Source organism: Podarcis cretensis (assembly GCF_951804945.1).
Source record: "Podarcis cretensis genome assembly, chromosome: 13".
NCBI lineage: Eukaryota > Metazoa > Chordata > Lepidosauria > Squamata > Lacertidae > Podarcis > Podarcis cretensis.
Genome location: NC_137182.1, coordinates 38,942,942 through 38,959,385, shown reverse-complemented (window position 1 = coordinate 38,959,385; position 16,444 = coordinate 38,942,942). Strand labels below are relative to the sequence as shown.

Below are 16,444 nucleotides of genomic sequence, written 5' to 3'. Positions count from 1 at the left end.
TAAATGTATATAGCATGTACACAGCCAGTAGCTTTGGAGATTTCACCAAGCTCATTTTTTTTAAGCCAGCCTTTGCAACAATAATACCCAGTGGAATAAAATCATTCCTGCCCACATACAGTTAAGCCTCAGGAGTTTCCCAAAATGGGCGGTGCAAATCCACTGGGACTGAGAGTTACTTACTGAAGACTAAAGCAATATGGGAGAAACCAGCAGAGAGAAGTGGCCTGGAGGTGTACAAAAGCTGAGCAGAAAGATATTGCCACCTCCAGACAGCATCAACAGCAGCTTTTCTGGAACTAAACAGATCTTGGTCTCGGGAGTGCCTGGATGGGAGCCCACTTTGAAACCCCACACAAACCACTTTGAGCTCCATTCTGTACTAAAGGCAGGTTATAAAAGCAAGACTTTTGAAAAGCAAGTGGAGTGAGGTGTGCTACAGAGTACTCTTAATCTTGGGGACTGGAAGGGCTTTTAAATATTGGGGTTTGTTGATTTTGCCCTTTCCTGCTGTTCAAAAGGAGGGTTAAAAAACAAAACAACAAAACAAAACAAAACAAAACAAAACAAAACAAAACAAAACAAAACAAAACAAGGCCTCCTTATAGCAGGTCAGACTACAGGCCCTTTATTGTCTACACTGCCTGCAGTGGCCTTTCCACATCTCAAGCAGAGGCCTTTGCATCAGCTGCTATCTGATTCCTTTGTGCTAGAAATATTGGGGAACTGATCACAGGACCCTCTTCGTTTAGAGCATGTGCTCCACCCACTGCTTCCCACCCAGATCCCTTTAAATCAGGCAGACTAACAGGAGTCACCAACCATTTAGAGCCAGGGGGCACATGTGGAATTATGAGGAAGTGCTGTCACAGCGTGGTATAACTGTTCAGTTTCTGTTAATTGATTCTCATGAAAACTTACAGATTCTGGCTTCACACAATTAACTCAAGGCAGTGTCAATTTACTCTTGGCAGAAAGCCAAGGTCTGCTTGACCTAGAAACTACTTACTCCGATTGGTTAACAACCAGCACTCAACTCTGTTATCTAGGAATGCTAGCACAGTTTGGGGTTAGGTGTGTTAGGAGTAGGAGTGCTGTGTATGGTTATGAGAGAGAGAGAAAGAAAGGATTTATTTTACTTTGTTTTGTATGCAGAAACTCTGCTGGTTTCTTTTCTTTTTAATAAATCCTGTAAATAGTTATTCTGAGTCTAGCTGACTAGTCATTACCACCTCAACTAGCTTCTTCGCTGTGCAGGAAAACTCTTCTACGTTTGGGCTAAAGCCATTAGAGCTATGCCTGACACTTCAAAGTTCCATGAATAACATGAAAGGGATGCCACATCCAAAGGAGCATAAAATCAGCCCGGATCACAAAAAGCAGTGGGCATGCCTCACAAAAGAATGTGTATCAGCCACTGCCATATTCACTCACAGTGAAAAGCTCACTGAATCTCTCCTCTGCTCAGAATGGATGGGAAGTTGGGTGTCCAATCCTGGCATCCCGAAAAATATGGGCACATTTAAGGGTGTGTGTTCAAAGTAAGAGAGCAACAAAGCCAACCCAAACAGGAAATGAGCAGATACAGCAATCAGGCTCTCATGCATTATGGATTTTTGAGGTGATATTTACCGAGACATTTTGTGAGATGATATTTACTGAGACATTTTGCAGGAACCGTATGATGCTATGGCAGGCACCATGGGGCGAGCAGGTGCCGCATTGACAACTTCTGAATAAAATTAGGCCTGTAGATGATTTGCAAGTTGCTTCTTGGAGATCAGATACAAACCTTCATTGACCTAGAAAAGCATAAAATTAAGGCCCAAACTTGCCAGGCTGTGGGTCCCCGTAGCTCTCCTGAGAGAACACAAGGTCAGCCTGGAGGAGAGAAACACTCACCTGGGTCCAACAGCACAAGGCACCGGAAAGTCCCTTTGCCGGAGGGTTTCAGCCTGATCCCAGGTAACACCTCCAAGAACTTCAGGCTGTCACTGTAGCCTCGCTCCAAGCACAGTTTCCACAGCTTGACCTTGTGCTCCTTCCACACCAGGGCCTCCAGCTTATCCAGACGCAAACCTAAAGGAAATTGGCCCAGAGTGCTTCGGAGGAGAGGGATCACATCCACACCACCTGAAAGATACAAAGAGGCCTTGATGATGATGAAAAGGCTTTTAAGTAGGACTGTGCATGCCCCACCCCTGATCCATTGTTCCAGATACGTTCTGGGGTAGACTTGACCTGGATCTGGGCCCCAAATTGGGGCCCTAGCACATTGTTTAATTGTGGTTTTAAACCCTATTTTATAGATGGTCCAAGGGCAGGGGAAGAGACACAGACAGGCTGCCTGCATTTCTTTCTTCTCCTCCATCCTGCTTCTTGCCACCCGATTACCACCCCTTTGGACAGCTCTAGATCACTTTGGGTGGACCTAACCTGGGGCTGCCTCAATCAGCCCAATTTGGCTCAGGATCTAGAATTTGGACAGAGTGGCCCCACAGGCCTACTTTTTAGTGTTGTTTGGAATGGATCTCAGTTACCTGGAACAGCTAGCCCATTTGTCAGTGGGTGCTAAGTGTGGAACCAGTGCTTTACTTGCACACAAGTTTTTGTGCTCTTCATGCCAAATTCCTCTTGATTATTTCTCGACTATACTACAAACTGTCAAAGTCACAGGACTCCTGACTTTTATTATATTTCTTTTCCCTTAGCCTCATTAGGCTTCAGTTCCCATTGCAACTGCTGAAGGCCTCTCTCCAGTTAAGGAAGTATTTACAGAACCTCGGATCAGATATTAAGCTGAAACAGGCTTCATTAGGATGAGAGTATTCTTCAGAAAGCTGGCTGATTTTCTTCCTGCTGAAGGTGGGGAAGGTATGGCCAGCCTGCTCTACACAGAACGAGGTGATAAACGAGTGTGCTGAACAGGGAGGACAAAGTGTACCTCTTCACACTGCAAGTAAATCATCACATTTTTGAAAGTTTCCTCATGTTAAGATTTCTACATGATGATAAATTCAGCATAGCAGGAAAGGGCTGAGGTAGCACACAGCTAGAATCTATGTGTTCTATTTCCTGGGATGGGTGGGTGTTTTTCAAAGGATAAGTATGCAAAAGTGGACAACCAACCCCACCCTCCTGTAATCTGATACAGTCCATTCCCCCACTTCATTCCCTTAAATGTGTAGCAGTAGGCCACACCTTCTCAAACAGACCAGTCTCCTTTTCTTACCTTCACCATCTCTCCCATTCTAGCATAAAAACCACACGTTTTAGATCTCCTGTTTTTCCATGCTCACATACCAGGGTCCCTTCCAAAGAGCATACAAACATTACTAGTCAGCTCCTCCATGCATCTTACTTTGCCTTGCAGAAGAAGATTCCCTTGGCCACTCATAGGCAGGGTCCAGCTCGTCTGAGGTGAAATCAAAGGGATGATAAGCAGCCCTGCGTGAAGGTTTCTTGCACTGGTGTGTGGACAAAGGCGGAGGTGTGGAGCAGGCTGGAGGGGGCGCTTTGGGGCAGGCTGGAGTAGAAGCTACAAATCATTTGGATACAAAACATTAAAAAGTCAAGAATGTCTGGAATCCCTATTTTCACATTACGTATGTATTGAGTTGGATCCTAAAGGTGTCTTTCCACTAGCAGAAAACCTATTCCTGTCAGAGGAGGCCTATTTCTTCCTTAGCAGAAAACTGCTGTATGAGGAAAACCAACACCAAATCCACGAGTTCCTCCAACTGCACATAGGCTTAGTCTCAAGCGAGACCTTTTTTATGGCCTTCTACATCTTGCTCGCTATTAAACATCATGATCGTTACTAAATTTATTCCCCGCCCGTCACCAGCAGATCCCAGGGCAAATGACAACTACACTATTTAAAATTCAAAATAAACAACAGTTAAAGCAGATTAAAATTACAGGAATAGGGTGGACCCTGGGAACAGACATCTCATGAGCCAAAGCCCAGGGTAAAAAAGTGTGTCTGCAGCATTTGCCAGGAGCTGAATTGTGAAGAAGCCAGACACACCTCTGGGGGGAGGAGGTTCAACAACTTGGGGCTGCCACAGAGAATGCCCTTCCTTGAGCCACCACCCCAAACTAATTACAGTATTATTATTCAATAATAAGATTTTAATATTTTTCCATGTTGAAAGCCACCCCAGACTGCTGAGGGAGGTGGAACTACCAAGAGGGCCCCATCTGCTGATCTTAGCACCCCTGGAGGGTTTGTAGGGAAAGAAGCAGTCGTTGGGGCCTAAGTCATTTGGGGCTTTCAACATTAATGTGAGCACCCTTGACCTGGACCTGGAAGCAAAGAGGGTGGCCTATCTTTTCCTCATGCACTGTTTCCTTTATACCAAAATGCAACCCTGCTTTCCCCCATACATTATGGCACTACAGCCTAAGTACCCTTCCATTAACTCTGGCACAATTGTTCCCGGAGGAGCACAAATGCATTTTCACCTTCCGCTCACGCTTCTTTAGATTAATCCAAGCCACCCGAAGCATGAGAAAAGGGGACATAGCATGAGAAAAGGGCACAGCCAGTTTTATGTGAGGAGCAAATGCGGACTGGGGGCCCTCCTCTCACCTAGCAAAATCAGCGACAGAAACATCGCCACTCAAACCCATCTCCCCACAACTTCTCTTACCTCTAGAGAAGCTGCAGGTGTCCCAGCTCAGGGGCCGGATTTGGCTCCAAGGCCTTTGTCTGTTGACCCCTAAGCCAGAGGCTGCTGTTATGAATAACTAATTGAAGGCCCCATTTGCACAGTAGTAGGTTGCTTTAAACCCAGAGTGGCTTAACAAAGCCAAAGTGGTTTAACAGGCGGGATAATAAATGTACAAAGTAAATAATAAATAAGCATTCAATCACCCTTTATAAGGAGCTTTGGGAATTGTAGCTCAGAAGGAGAAGGGGGGGTGTCTCCAAACAACTCTCATCAAGCTTAACAAACTACAGTTCTCAAAGAGTCATTGCTGGAAACCTGTTTAAAGTGTTTTAAATGTTTAGCGCAGATGGGGCCTAACGTTAAGTAATCTTGAATACACGTTAATCAATAGGAGTTACCACCTCCATGGAGACAAACCTTCTTTGCAACACCCATATCACACTCCTGCTGCATCCCCCATCTTTAAATCAAATTTAAAGGGGGAAAAAACAGTTTCCCCACAATTAGAATAGCTCCACATACTCTTCTCTGGTGGTAGAGAGGCCTCTGACTGGACTGGATGAACTGGCGAATCCATCTGTTGTCTTTTATAAACAGGTTGTTCTTCCTCAGACGCTGGGCGTTTCTGACAGAGGTCTTCTTCTGTGGATCTCACCACAACTTCCAGGAGCGGTTTTTCCATGGTCCTAATCTGGGCCTCAGCTCATAACATCCTCTCACCTCCCTCCCCAGGCTTGCCTAACCCTCAACACTTTTCCAGAAAATTCAGCTACCCTTGCAAGTCAGGGTACTGGGAGGGGAGCACAAAGCCCACCTGCATTCTCCTCCAAGCCAGACAAATCTATTTCTTTAAAAGCAAAGAAAAGTAAAATATTTTCAAGCTGAAGAAAACCACAAACAATTAAAGGGGCGGGGGATGAGCTTCACTACCGATGCCCCTTTAATAAACCTGCATTTGTATGGGTGTGGCAAGAGTCAATTAACCCAAAAGGGTGTAGCTTGAAAAAGGGCCATACTCAGACCCAATCACAACTTATTTAAAACCATAGCCTCACCTCCTCAGCCCATTGCAATAGAGGGGGCACTTTACCTGCATAACAAGCAATAGCTACGTTGATAAGAAGCAGCTGAGCCCTCTGCTGTTACAGGGAAAAAAGAGCATCCTTTTCACATCTACTTCTGGCAAGTCAGGTGTCCCACATCTTATATTGGTGCAGCTGGTTTTTCCTACCTAAGTGTAGAAGCTTACATTTGCCCCTAATGAAATTCATTTTGTTAGTTTTGGCCCAGTTCTCCAGTTTGTTAAGGTCATATTGAATCCTGATTCCATGCTGAGTGGCATTGGCTACCCCTCCCGGTTTGGTGTCACCTGGAAATTGGATGAAGGGATTGAGGGGATGCTCATCAAAGTCGTTTATAAAGAGGCTGAACAACAATGGGCCCAGGATAGAACCCTGTGACACCTCACTTGTCCCTTTTTTTTTCTTCAGGATAACTAGGAACCATTAGTGGGCACTCTTTGGGTTTGGTCAGTCAACCAGCTACAAATCCAACTAAAAGTTACCTTGTCCAGTCATTTGCTGTCATGTACAATTAATTATTATCAAATATTACTATCAATTGATGTTCCAGTCATTTGTCATTCATTTTAATGCATTAATATGTTTGGTTGAAGACCTTCTCTGCATGCTTTCCCTACCACAAGTTTGCAATGCATACATCCCAACTTTAGAACACTCTTTCCAAAGAGGCACGACTGGTGCTGTCATATCATTATTTTCATTAGTAGGTTAATACATATTTATTTTTACAGGACATACCAGAAGGACTTCATAATTATTTATATATGTTACAAAATTTATATACCGTTTGGAAAAAGAAACTACACCGCTTGATGGTAGACACACACACATGAAAAAAGAGAATAAAATTATCAGTTAAATCAGTTAAAACAAATATTTAAAACATTCAGAAAACAAACTAAACACATATCAGCAGTCTATAAAATTGGATAGGCTTGTCTAAAAAAAGAGTTGCAATCAGAATCCGGTTCAGAAGAAATCGGACTAGGGAGATCTAAAGCAAGTTTCTTCTGCCTCTGCCCCTTTATGGAGGAGAAATCTTGAAGAGGGAACTATAGGTCATACAAGACCTGTGGATAGATGGGGAATTCTCAGATGGTTCAATTCTAACCTTTGGAAGAAATGTTTGGCAGTTCTGGACATTTGAGCTTAGGAAGGAGGAGGCAGTGTTTTTGAAGTGTGCTTAATAGAACTGAGGCTTTCAAATTTAAGTGCCACCTCACAAACTGGCACAGAGGTGCAGGTAATGCTTAAAACAGCTTTTAGCTCAATATCCCACCTGAAGCAGAGTCCAAATAGTGCCTCTGCCTCCAGGACCAACACTTACTTTAAAAAAAAAATCCCACTGTACAATTCAGATATTAATTCCTGCCTTCACCTTATACCACTACGGGTCACCTCCAGGTGACCCTCCCTGCCCCCTACTCAGTTAAGTCTACCTGCACAATGCAGCCACTCCACGAGGCTTTGTCAGTGGGCTCCCTGCAGGAGCGTGGTCCCTCAGCAGCGGCCCTACCATGACAAACCCTTGATACCAGTCATGCCCTTCCCCACGCAATGGTGCCAAAGCAGGCTACTTCACAGCAAGGCTGGCTGTTAAGGCATGTGTTTCTTAGTTCTTATCTTCCATCCTCCTCCCCCAAATGCCCAACAGGCAATTGTCTAAGTTGGCATGACACACCATTATTTTGCATCTAAAAGGACAGAACAGGCATTTTCCTTCCTCTCACTTGCACAGTCGTGATTTCAACCAATCATTACAGTATTTCTATCCACCAGTGTGCCCTAACTACCAATTTATACCAGCCCCCTCAAACAGTAAAGGCAAACCTGGCTAACAGATTTTTACCTGAGAAGGCAGTCATTTTTAATATGCTGCAGCTGCCCCTTCTCTTGTTCTGCCCCCCTACCTTCAGGCAGAGAACTCTCCTCTTCTGGAGTTGCTCCCTTTTTTCTAAATGGTTCTTATTAACAACATGATAAAAAATGATCACATAATTCATATTGTGCCAACATAGTGGTATGTGGTTTATCTAGCATTCCAAAAGGAGACAAAGGACCAATTCTGAACAACAAAGAACACACATTTCATTCTGTCCCTCCCTTCAGTTAATATTCATTCAATCATTTATTGTTATATCCTGCCCTTTGTCTGTTCTGGAGCACTGGATGATATAACATTATAAAACAGGAGTTGAACAACATTGAAAATGAATAAAGCATCTAGAGTTACAGCAAAAAAATGCAAAAGAACAGAAGCTGTATATAACTACAGGATCATGCATGAAAGCAATACACTTCATGATGAAAACACTTAAACAAATAAGAATTTCCGCTCCTATCCTATCACTGGCCTGAGGTCCTAGTGTCTATGTCACTCTGGAAATCAGTTGTGTGAAGGCCCAGATTGTGATTACTCACTGGTGAGGCAAAGGCATTCTGTGCATGCCCAGGAGCAAATTCTTCTTGATAATTACTGGACATGATCTAGGGCTGAATTATGCTGGTCAAAACTGGTTCCAAGTTCTGCCTCAGGTTCAGCAAGGGGTAGGGGACCTGTGGCCTTCCATATGTTGCCAGACTACGGCTCCCATCATCCCTGACCAATGGCCATACTGGTTGGGGCCAATGGGAGATGGAGTCCAACAACATCTGGTGGCCTGCATGTTCCTTATTCCTGTAGGCCAAAGCTCCTGTTTCAGAGGAGCCATGATGTGGTGACTGTGAGGTAAATTGGTTGAGAACTTGCAGTCTGACAATCTCTGTGCGTGGTTCCCAATCCATCATTATGTTCTTTCCCATCAAAAGCAGCCACTGGAACCTGTGGTTTCAAACCAGACTCGGTCAGTTTAGTGGGATCCTGCTGATCCAGGATCCCTTCATTTGGCCCAGCTCTCCTGATGCTTCTCATTCCACCATGCTTCAGCTATGAAGAACAGGGCTAATAAGAGGACACAGGCCCCAATCCCAAGTCGCAGTGAGTTGGCTGCAGTGAAATCCATGGCCTGGGAATGTGAGTCTGGAGAAATTAGAAAACGCATATCAATGTAAAAATAGTTTTCGGTATACAGCAGGTTTTCTTCTTTCATCAATCACTATGCAGCCTGAGAACTGTCCCCATGAAGATGGATTTGCCCCTGAGCAGGCAGCAAATGAATGGGGCATTAGCACTACAGGAGCCGCCTTGAATCCACTTGCCTGTGCTTGGTTTCCTTGGCAGCCATTAACTGGCAGTGCCATCCTGTTCAAAGGGCTTCTCCCAGCTAAGTGTGCTTATCACTGCAGCCTGAATCATCTGTGCTAATATAATCTGAAAAGGGCAACATTCCAGTGGCGACAATGACACCACCAGAACCATCGCACAGCAATCCTTTACATACTTGGAAAGCACTTGTCGAGTGCAGGGGGGCGGGGGAAGAGAAGTGGCGTGACGTCTAGATGTGAAACATCACATGAAATTATTCCAGTGCTGTGTTCCTTTATGGAAAAGCAGCAACTAATGGTGGCTTCTTACTGTGCGGGACTGTAAGCCTTTCAGCCACACACATGCCCATGTGATTGCCACAGATGAAAATTTTCATACAGCTGTATGTTGCTTTTTCCTACAGAGTTTTCCACGTAGGGAAAATAGCAATGTTAAAGGAGACATGCGGCATGACCTATCAATCAACTTGCATACCAATGACCAGCTGTGGGTAGCACCAAAGGAAGGAGTGGTAAACCTTGTTTTGCTGCTACATAGGACTGCATGTGTTGTCCGTCCCACCTACCCCACACCCATCTAAGTTATTTTCTGTGGGAATATGCTTGTGTTTGATTCTCCAGCCAGTCATTCATTTTGTGGGCATCCACTCAACCTCACAATATCTTCCATACTTCCATATTCAAATCCATTTTTAGATTGGAAGCTCCTTGGGACCAGGAACTTATCCTCTTTTACTCTGTAAAGCACCATGAATGGTACAATTATCATCATCACCTAAGGCTGTGCACGATACCTTTATAGCACATTCAAACCACTTTTATTTACCTCAAAGAATTCTGGGCATTGTAGTTTATCCCTTGCAGGGTTACAATTGCCAGCAAACTACAGTGCCCAGAATTCTCTGAGGGCAGAATGTGTGTGGAATGTGCTTCAAAGGCACACAGGCTAGCTCTCTGCTAGTGTACACTTCTCCCATCCCCCCCTGGACTCACCTTCTGTCCATGCTTCAGTGTCATTGAGCTGATATTCCTTATATTGGCAGCTCAGCTCTCCTACGGTAATGTTAATGGCCTCTTCTGTGAGGTTGAAGCTTGCAATCGCCCCATCTTGCCAAGCTCTGGTTTCAGCAAAGAGCTGCCCACCTTGGTAAAGATAAAACCAGCCCTCAGCAGCAGAAGGGACTGAGCAATTCACTCGATATCTTCCTGCAGAGTCCACCAACACCTCCAGGTAATTGGGGACCACAGTTGCATCTGGAAGAGGAGAAGTGTGAAAACGAAAAGATATAGCTTAAGGGATGCTCAGTGTTGATCTGGCTTTCTTTCTTTTTCTTTTTTTAAAAACACATTTGTAATCCTTGTGGCCATAGATACATATTCTAAGTAGAAGATTAGTACTTTACAGCCACCGCAAAGATTATGGGAATTTCCCATAATTCAAGGTTGATGGCTGAGAATCAAGCAGGACTCTCAGAATGCCCCAGGATACAACAGATAAATGGAAGGGCAAGGAATGCGTAAGCAAAATAAATTGCAATTCTTTAAAGAAAAGAATGGGCATGATTAAAATGTAACCAGTTCAGTCTTTCCCTAACCTATCCTTCCCTCCCCCGCAACCTTTGGCACTCTGTGCAAAATTGGGAATTCAACACTAAATGATACAAAAAGTGTAAACGCACAAAATCTCCATTGTAGGATCAGGATAGTTCAGACATTTTAGTAAAATCTGAGTACAGTTCAATTAATATTAATGTTTCACTTTTGGGTTATAGGGCTACATTCAACTGCCTTTTACTCAACAAAGGCCCATTAAAATTAATGACCATGCCTAAGTTCCATTGCTTTCGGTTGCCTATCCTGAGTAAAAGTTAGCTGAATACAACTCATAATTTATTTTTAGCTGTCATCTGCTTTTCGGGCTTGGGAGTCCTGGAATGTCAGTGGACAAATGAGGTGGCTGTAGCTTTTGTCAAGAAATGCTTTTGCAGACCTATTTTCTTGATTACTGGAATTCTCTGGAGTTTTCTATTTCCAAACTATGTAAAAAGTAACAAGTCCATGAGTTTTAATGCTGAAACTCTTCCTGTGCCTTGATTGTGGGAAATTGGGAAAATATTTGCAGATAGAAAGATGAGAAGTCCTCTGCTGGCATTATAATTAGGAGTTAAGTATGCAAGCTGGGGGAGCACTGAAGACGACTGTTGCTAGCTCAACTCCCAGGTTGCATTCCTTGTCACTCTCCAACTTGCAGAAGATGCACTAGATGCCCTAAAGCCCTAAACGGCCTTGGCCCAGTATACCTGAAGGAGCATCTCCACCCGCATCGTTCAGCCTGGACACTGAGGTCCAGCTTCGAGGGCCTTCTGGTGGTTCCCTCGCTGCAAGAAGTGAAGTTGCAGGGAACCAGGCAGAGGGCCTTCTCGGTAATGGCACCTGCCCTGTGGAACTCCCTCCCATCAGATGTCAAGGAAATAAACAACTATTTGACTTTTAGAAGACATCTGAAGCAGCCCTGTTTAGGGAGGTTGTTAATGTTTGATATTTTATCGTGTCTTTAGTATTCTGTTGGGAGCCACCCAGAGTGGCTGGGGAAACCCAGCCAGATGGGCAGGGTATAAATAGTAAATTATTATTATTATATAAGGTGGGGAGGAACTTTCTGTAATGTCCTAAAGCACACGAGGAACCTCCATGGGAGGGAGGTGGCTTTCTGCTTCAGAAGTGCACTCTCCATTAGTTGGAGGGCAACAGGGACAGTAATGTGTGTGTGTGGAGGTTGAACCATTGTGCTCATCCCTGGTACCCCACACTCATGTATTAATTATAATGCCTGAAGAGAGGTATCTAGCTAGCCCAGTGTTGCCCTTCCTCCAAGGAGTTCAGGCTGATGCACATTGTACTGCCTTTTATTCCCATGGCGTCCTCGTGAGGTAAATTAGACTGAGACAAAGTGGGTGGCCAAGGGTTATTATCAGTGAGCATCATGGCTGAGTACGGATTTCAATCCGGGCATTCTTGTTCCCAATCTGCCACTCTATCCAACACATCACACTGGCTTTCTGACTGTGAATATATTGCTTAAATCTCAATCCAGAAAGGATGGTGGCCCATATCTGCATCAGTTCAGTTCCCTTCCTCTCAACTTCTGCTGTCTACTGTTATGTACTGAGTTGAATAGGATCCAAAATGCAGCAGTCTGATTGGTCCGCAGGAGCCACCCAATCCAGCTCCAGGTGGGAGTGAATCCACAACCTGATTGGCCTACAGAAGAATCCCGGAATTAGCCAATCACAAGGGGCCCATTGTGTAAACAATGTATATAAAGCAAACATTTTGGGGTAACTGGCATTCCTCACTACTATGAGCTGAATAAAGAGCATGAAATCCACACTTGACTCCAAGTACAGTGGTACCTCAGGTTACATACGCTTCAGGTTACATACGCTTCAGGTTACAGACTCCACTAACCCAGAAATAGTGCTTCAGGTTAAGAACTTTGCTTCAGGATGAGAACAGAAATCGTGCTCCGGCAGCACAGCAGCAGCCGGAGGCCCCATTAGGTAAAGTGGTGCTTCAGGTTAAGAACAGTTTCAGGTTAAGTATGGACCTCCGGAATGAATTAAGTACTTAACCTGAGGTACCACTGTATATTTCACTCCCAAACCAGCAAGTCCCATCCCTAAAACCACTCCTCCACCTAACAAGGTTCTCTCTCTCTCTCTCTTTTTTTCTGGCAGGGATCCTTTAGCAGCTCCACAACAAGCAAAAGTTCAATGGGTTCTGGTTTTTCCCATGCCAGAAAAAGAAAGAAAAACCCAGCCAATGTAATTTCTGCTTACCATATGTCTGCTGAAGGCACAGAAAAAGAAAGTTGGAAATTCTGCCCCCAAGATAGCAAAAGGTTTCCTCACCGATAACTCTCAGCTGCACTGGGTCACTGGCGTTTGACCAGATAATGGGCTCTATGGTGCTGTGGTAATAACAGGTATATCGGCCTGCATCGGCCATGGTGACATTCTTCAAGGAGAATTCAGCGGTGTCAGAGTCCCCTCGAGGAGTGACCTCTATCCGAAAGTCCCTGGCCTGGTAGAGGACAAAGTTGACTCCTAGTAATGGAGCCTGACAACAGACGGTCCAGTCCTGCCCTGCAAGGACCTCAGTACTGGGACTCGCAGAGATGGATGGCTTGGGGTAATGGTCTGTGAGTGGGAGAGAAAAGCTGTTTACTGGGCCTCAGACCTTATTCTCTGCTGTTAATAAAAATAATAATAGGTTGCTTCTTTTTGCATAGTAATACAAGGTGGCTGAAAAAAATATCAATATCATTTTTAAAACATTCCCCATAAAACAGCAAAAACCAATTCATATCAAAATACACAAGCTGCATACAGTGGTACCTTGGTTCCCAAGCGCCAAAAACCCAGAAATAAGTGTTCCGGTTATCAAATGTTTTTTTGGAAGCCGAATGTCCAATGTGGTTGTCGGCTATTGTTTCTGGGGCACCTGCACCAATCAGAAGCTGCACCTTGGTTTTTGAACATTTCAGAAGTCAAACAGACTTCCAGAATGGATTGAATTTGGTGCTTTTGTTTTTGCTGTTTATTTTGCGTTTTTGTGGTTTTTTCAGTTAATTTGTTTTTGTGACTACGTGGAACCCAGTTCAGCTACTGGTTGATTGATTGTGTGACTGTGGAAATGGAAAAAAGCCCGCCCCCATCCAAACAATGACTATCATCAGTGCAGATAAAGGGGGGGGGGGAATAATTTTAATTTTTATCATCTACAATACTGTCATATTTATCTTATAGTGCAGTACATTGATCATTGCTTCCATTTTATGGATCAATGGTCTTGTTAGATAGTAAAATTCATGTTAAATTGCTGTTTTATGGGTTGTTTTTAAAAGTCTGGAACGGATTAATCCATTTTGCATTACTTTCTATGGGAAAGTGTGCCTTGGTTTTGGAACACTTTGGTTTTGGAACAGACTTCCAGAACAGATTAAGTTTGAGAACCAAGGTACTACTATACACACTATACCTTTTAAGCATGTTTGAAACACACACACCCTCAGAGAAGTCTGGGCACTGTAGTTTGTTAAGGGTGCTGGGAATTGTAACTCTGTAAGCAATAAACTAAGGTGCCCAGAATTCTTGTAGGTTAAGAACGTGTTTCGAATGTGCTTTAAAGGTACATAGTGTGTTTGCAAAATTACAACAGTAAAAACAGTAGCGACAAACCTTTGGAAAGAGAAGGGGTTCAAACATACTGCCTTTGTGTGCTTCTCTGTTTATTATTTACATTAATATTATAAATGTGCTCAAAGCAGCTTGCAGCAGAACAACAAAATGCAAATCAGTACAGTATATGTTTAGAATAGCTCAAATACTAAATCTCTTCAAAATATAGTATGACAATCCAGCAAATAACTCTGTGTGATTATATGAACAATGCAACATTTTAAAGCCATCATAAAATGAACTATCAATCATTAAAGATATCAATTAATTACAAATAAAATGCACATTCCAGTGCAATTGCATGTCAATAATAATATAACCAGCAGCTGCTGCATGGCAGGACCAAATGGTACAAAAACTAGCAATGTATGTGAAAATTTTCATAGAGGCTTAAATGTTTATGTTTCCATAGTGACCAGAAGCTTGAACATATGTTATAAAATACATAGTAATAAATAGATCTATACTGTAAAGTGTACAAATGATTTGTAAATACTAAAAGTTAAAAGTGCACACATTTCATAGCAGCTTGATCGTGTAAGTATAGGGTATAGTATAAGCAATCCTAGGGTTGCTATATTCCTGACACTCTCAAAGTAAGTTGACCTTTTTTTAAGGAAGACCCAAAATTGTTCAGCTTTTTGGGAACAAACCCTTGTTGTTGAGCTTTTTTAGGGAAACCTCCCCCCAAAATAGTGATTTTAAGCTTTTGGAGCTGTTTCTGTTGCTTTTTCCTTCGCGTTGCCATACATACAGGTTTTCCCTGTCATTGCAGATTCGGCAAAATTCCGCCAATGCCATTTTTACACCTGAAAACCAGGACATGTCAAGAATTTTCCTGACGTATGGCAAGCCTAAATAATCATAACAAGTGTTCAAAAAAATCAACCTCTTCTCATCAGCCTTCCTCACAGGGTGTCATCTCCATCAAGCTCAAGATCCTGACTGATGGAATCCAACAACGTTGGGAGAGCCACAGGTTCCTCATCCTTGCTAAAGGCCAGCATCGTTGCCCTAAGTCCTTCACTACCATAAAGTCCTATTCCTAGACGAGTCCCAATCCCATTGGTTCTCACACCAACCCTCCTTGCATGCACCACTTGGGCCTATTATTGCGCATGACCTTCCCAGTATGGTCACTGAGTTGTACGGTCCAACACTTACCCTCTGTGATGTTTGCAGGGCTGCTGAGCGGGGAGCGAATGGGCTTCCCTTTCTCCCAGATCTCATAGCTGCAGCGGAATTGGTCCCTGGGCCCAAAGTTGTGCACCTCAAAGGTCACTTCAGATTGGGTGGGCAAGGCTTTCTTTTCAGCCACGGCCTCCGGGCTCCCTCCCTGGTACAGGTAGAACCAGCTGCCGAAATATGCCCCTTGAGCTGTACATCGGAGGTGGTACTTCTCATCTGCATCCGGAGCCTGGAGCCAGAAGATAGAGGGCTTCGGCAGGGCTGAAAGAGAGAAGGGCCGATTGCCAAAACCCAGGAATGCTGATTCAAGATCCCATGTCTACAGTTCCCAGGATTCTTTGAGGCATGTGGGCTTTGAATGCGCTTTAAATGCATGGTGTCTGTGCAACTCAAATCCTCGCTCTCATCTAACTACCCACCCACCCGGGTTTCATCAGGCAACAAGAAACATCTTCAGATAGCCCTAGCCACTTCTCTTCTCCTTGCTGATGCTGCTGCAGTCCCAGAGTTCAATGCCCCTCTGATTTTACTTCCCGCCCCATTAAGCTAAACTATACTCACAGATCGTAAGCAGTAAGAAGGGGAGAGTAACAGGCATCCTTAAAACACGCAGTCTTCAAATAAGAATCCAAGTGTCTGGACATCCCAGTATATAAATATGATGCCCAGGAAACGATGATCCATCATCAGTCATAATGTTGGGTTGGGGTAGAGAGACAGAGAGAGAGAGAAAAGGAAAAGGACAGTTCCCTTTCTGACAAAGGCAGGAATAAATGGCTTCTCGTTTGATGTTTTCAGTTGCTCTAAAGACAGGAGTACAATTCTCCGAGTGGTTTAGCAGTCAATTCCTCTTCACAGGGAACTCTGGAAATTGTAGTTGTCTGCGGGGAATAGGGGCCTCCGGACAACTGTCAGCACCCTTAACAAACTTTAGCACCCAGAATTATTTGGGGGAAGCCATGACTGTTTGAAGTGCTTTAAGTGTGTGGTTTGTGTGGCCTAGAGGCAGCAAAAAATTGGAAGCCAGAGATTCAGTAAAAGTACACTGGCTCCT

At 43.9% G+C, this 16,444-nt stretch overlaps 1 protein-coding gene across 8 annotated transcripts in view; it reads right to left on the bottom strand.

Moving 5' to 3' along the window:
- LOC307201494 (T-cell-interacting, activating receptor on myeloid cells protein 1-like) overlaps positions 1-16,444 on the bottom strand; it is a 24,829-nt gene extending 8,385 nt beyond the window's left edge. For 3 of the 8 annotated variants that reach the window (XR_013832731.1, XR_013832732.1, XR_013832733.1), the window contains exons 1-8: positions 15,952-16,444; positions 15,367-15,651; positions 12,874-13,161; positions 9,956-10,216; positions 7,608-8,777; positions 5,199-6,045; positions 3,362-3,538; positions 1,903-2,133 (exon numbers count right to left, since the gene is read on the bottom strand). Coding sequence is in view for 2 of the 8 variants with exons in the window: in XM_079950757.1 (XP_079806883.1) it covers positions 8,638-8,777; positions 9,956-10,216; positions 12,874-13,161; positions 15,367-15,651; positions 15,952-15,988 (1,011 nt within the window). In the remaining 6 variants the exon portion in view is untranslated. Of the gene's footprint in view, positions 1-1,902; positions 2,134-3,361; positions 3,539-3,921; positions 4,003-4,030; positions 4,418-4,467; positions 4,584-4,655; positions 5,055-5,198; positions 6,046-7,092; positions 8,778-9,955; positions 10,217-12,873; positions 13,162-15,366; positions 15,652-15,951 lie in introns of those variants that run through there. The other 5 variants (XM_079950757.1, XR_013832734.1, XR_013832735.1 and 2 more) reach the window with 5 other exon arrangements.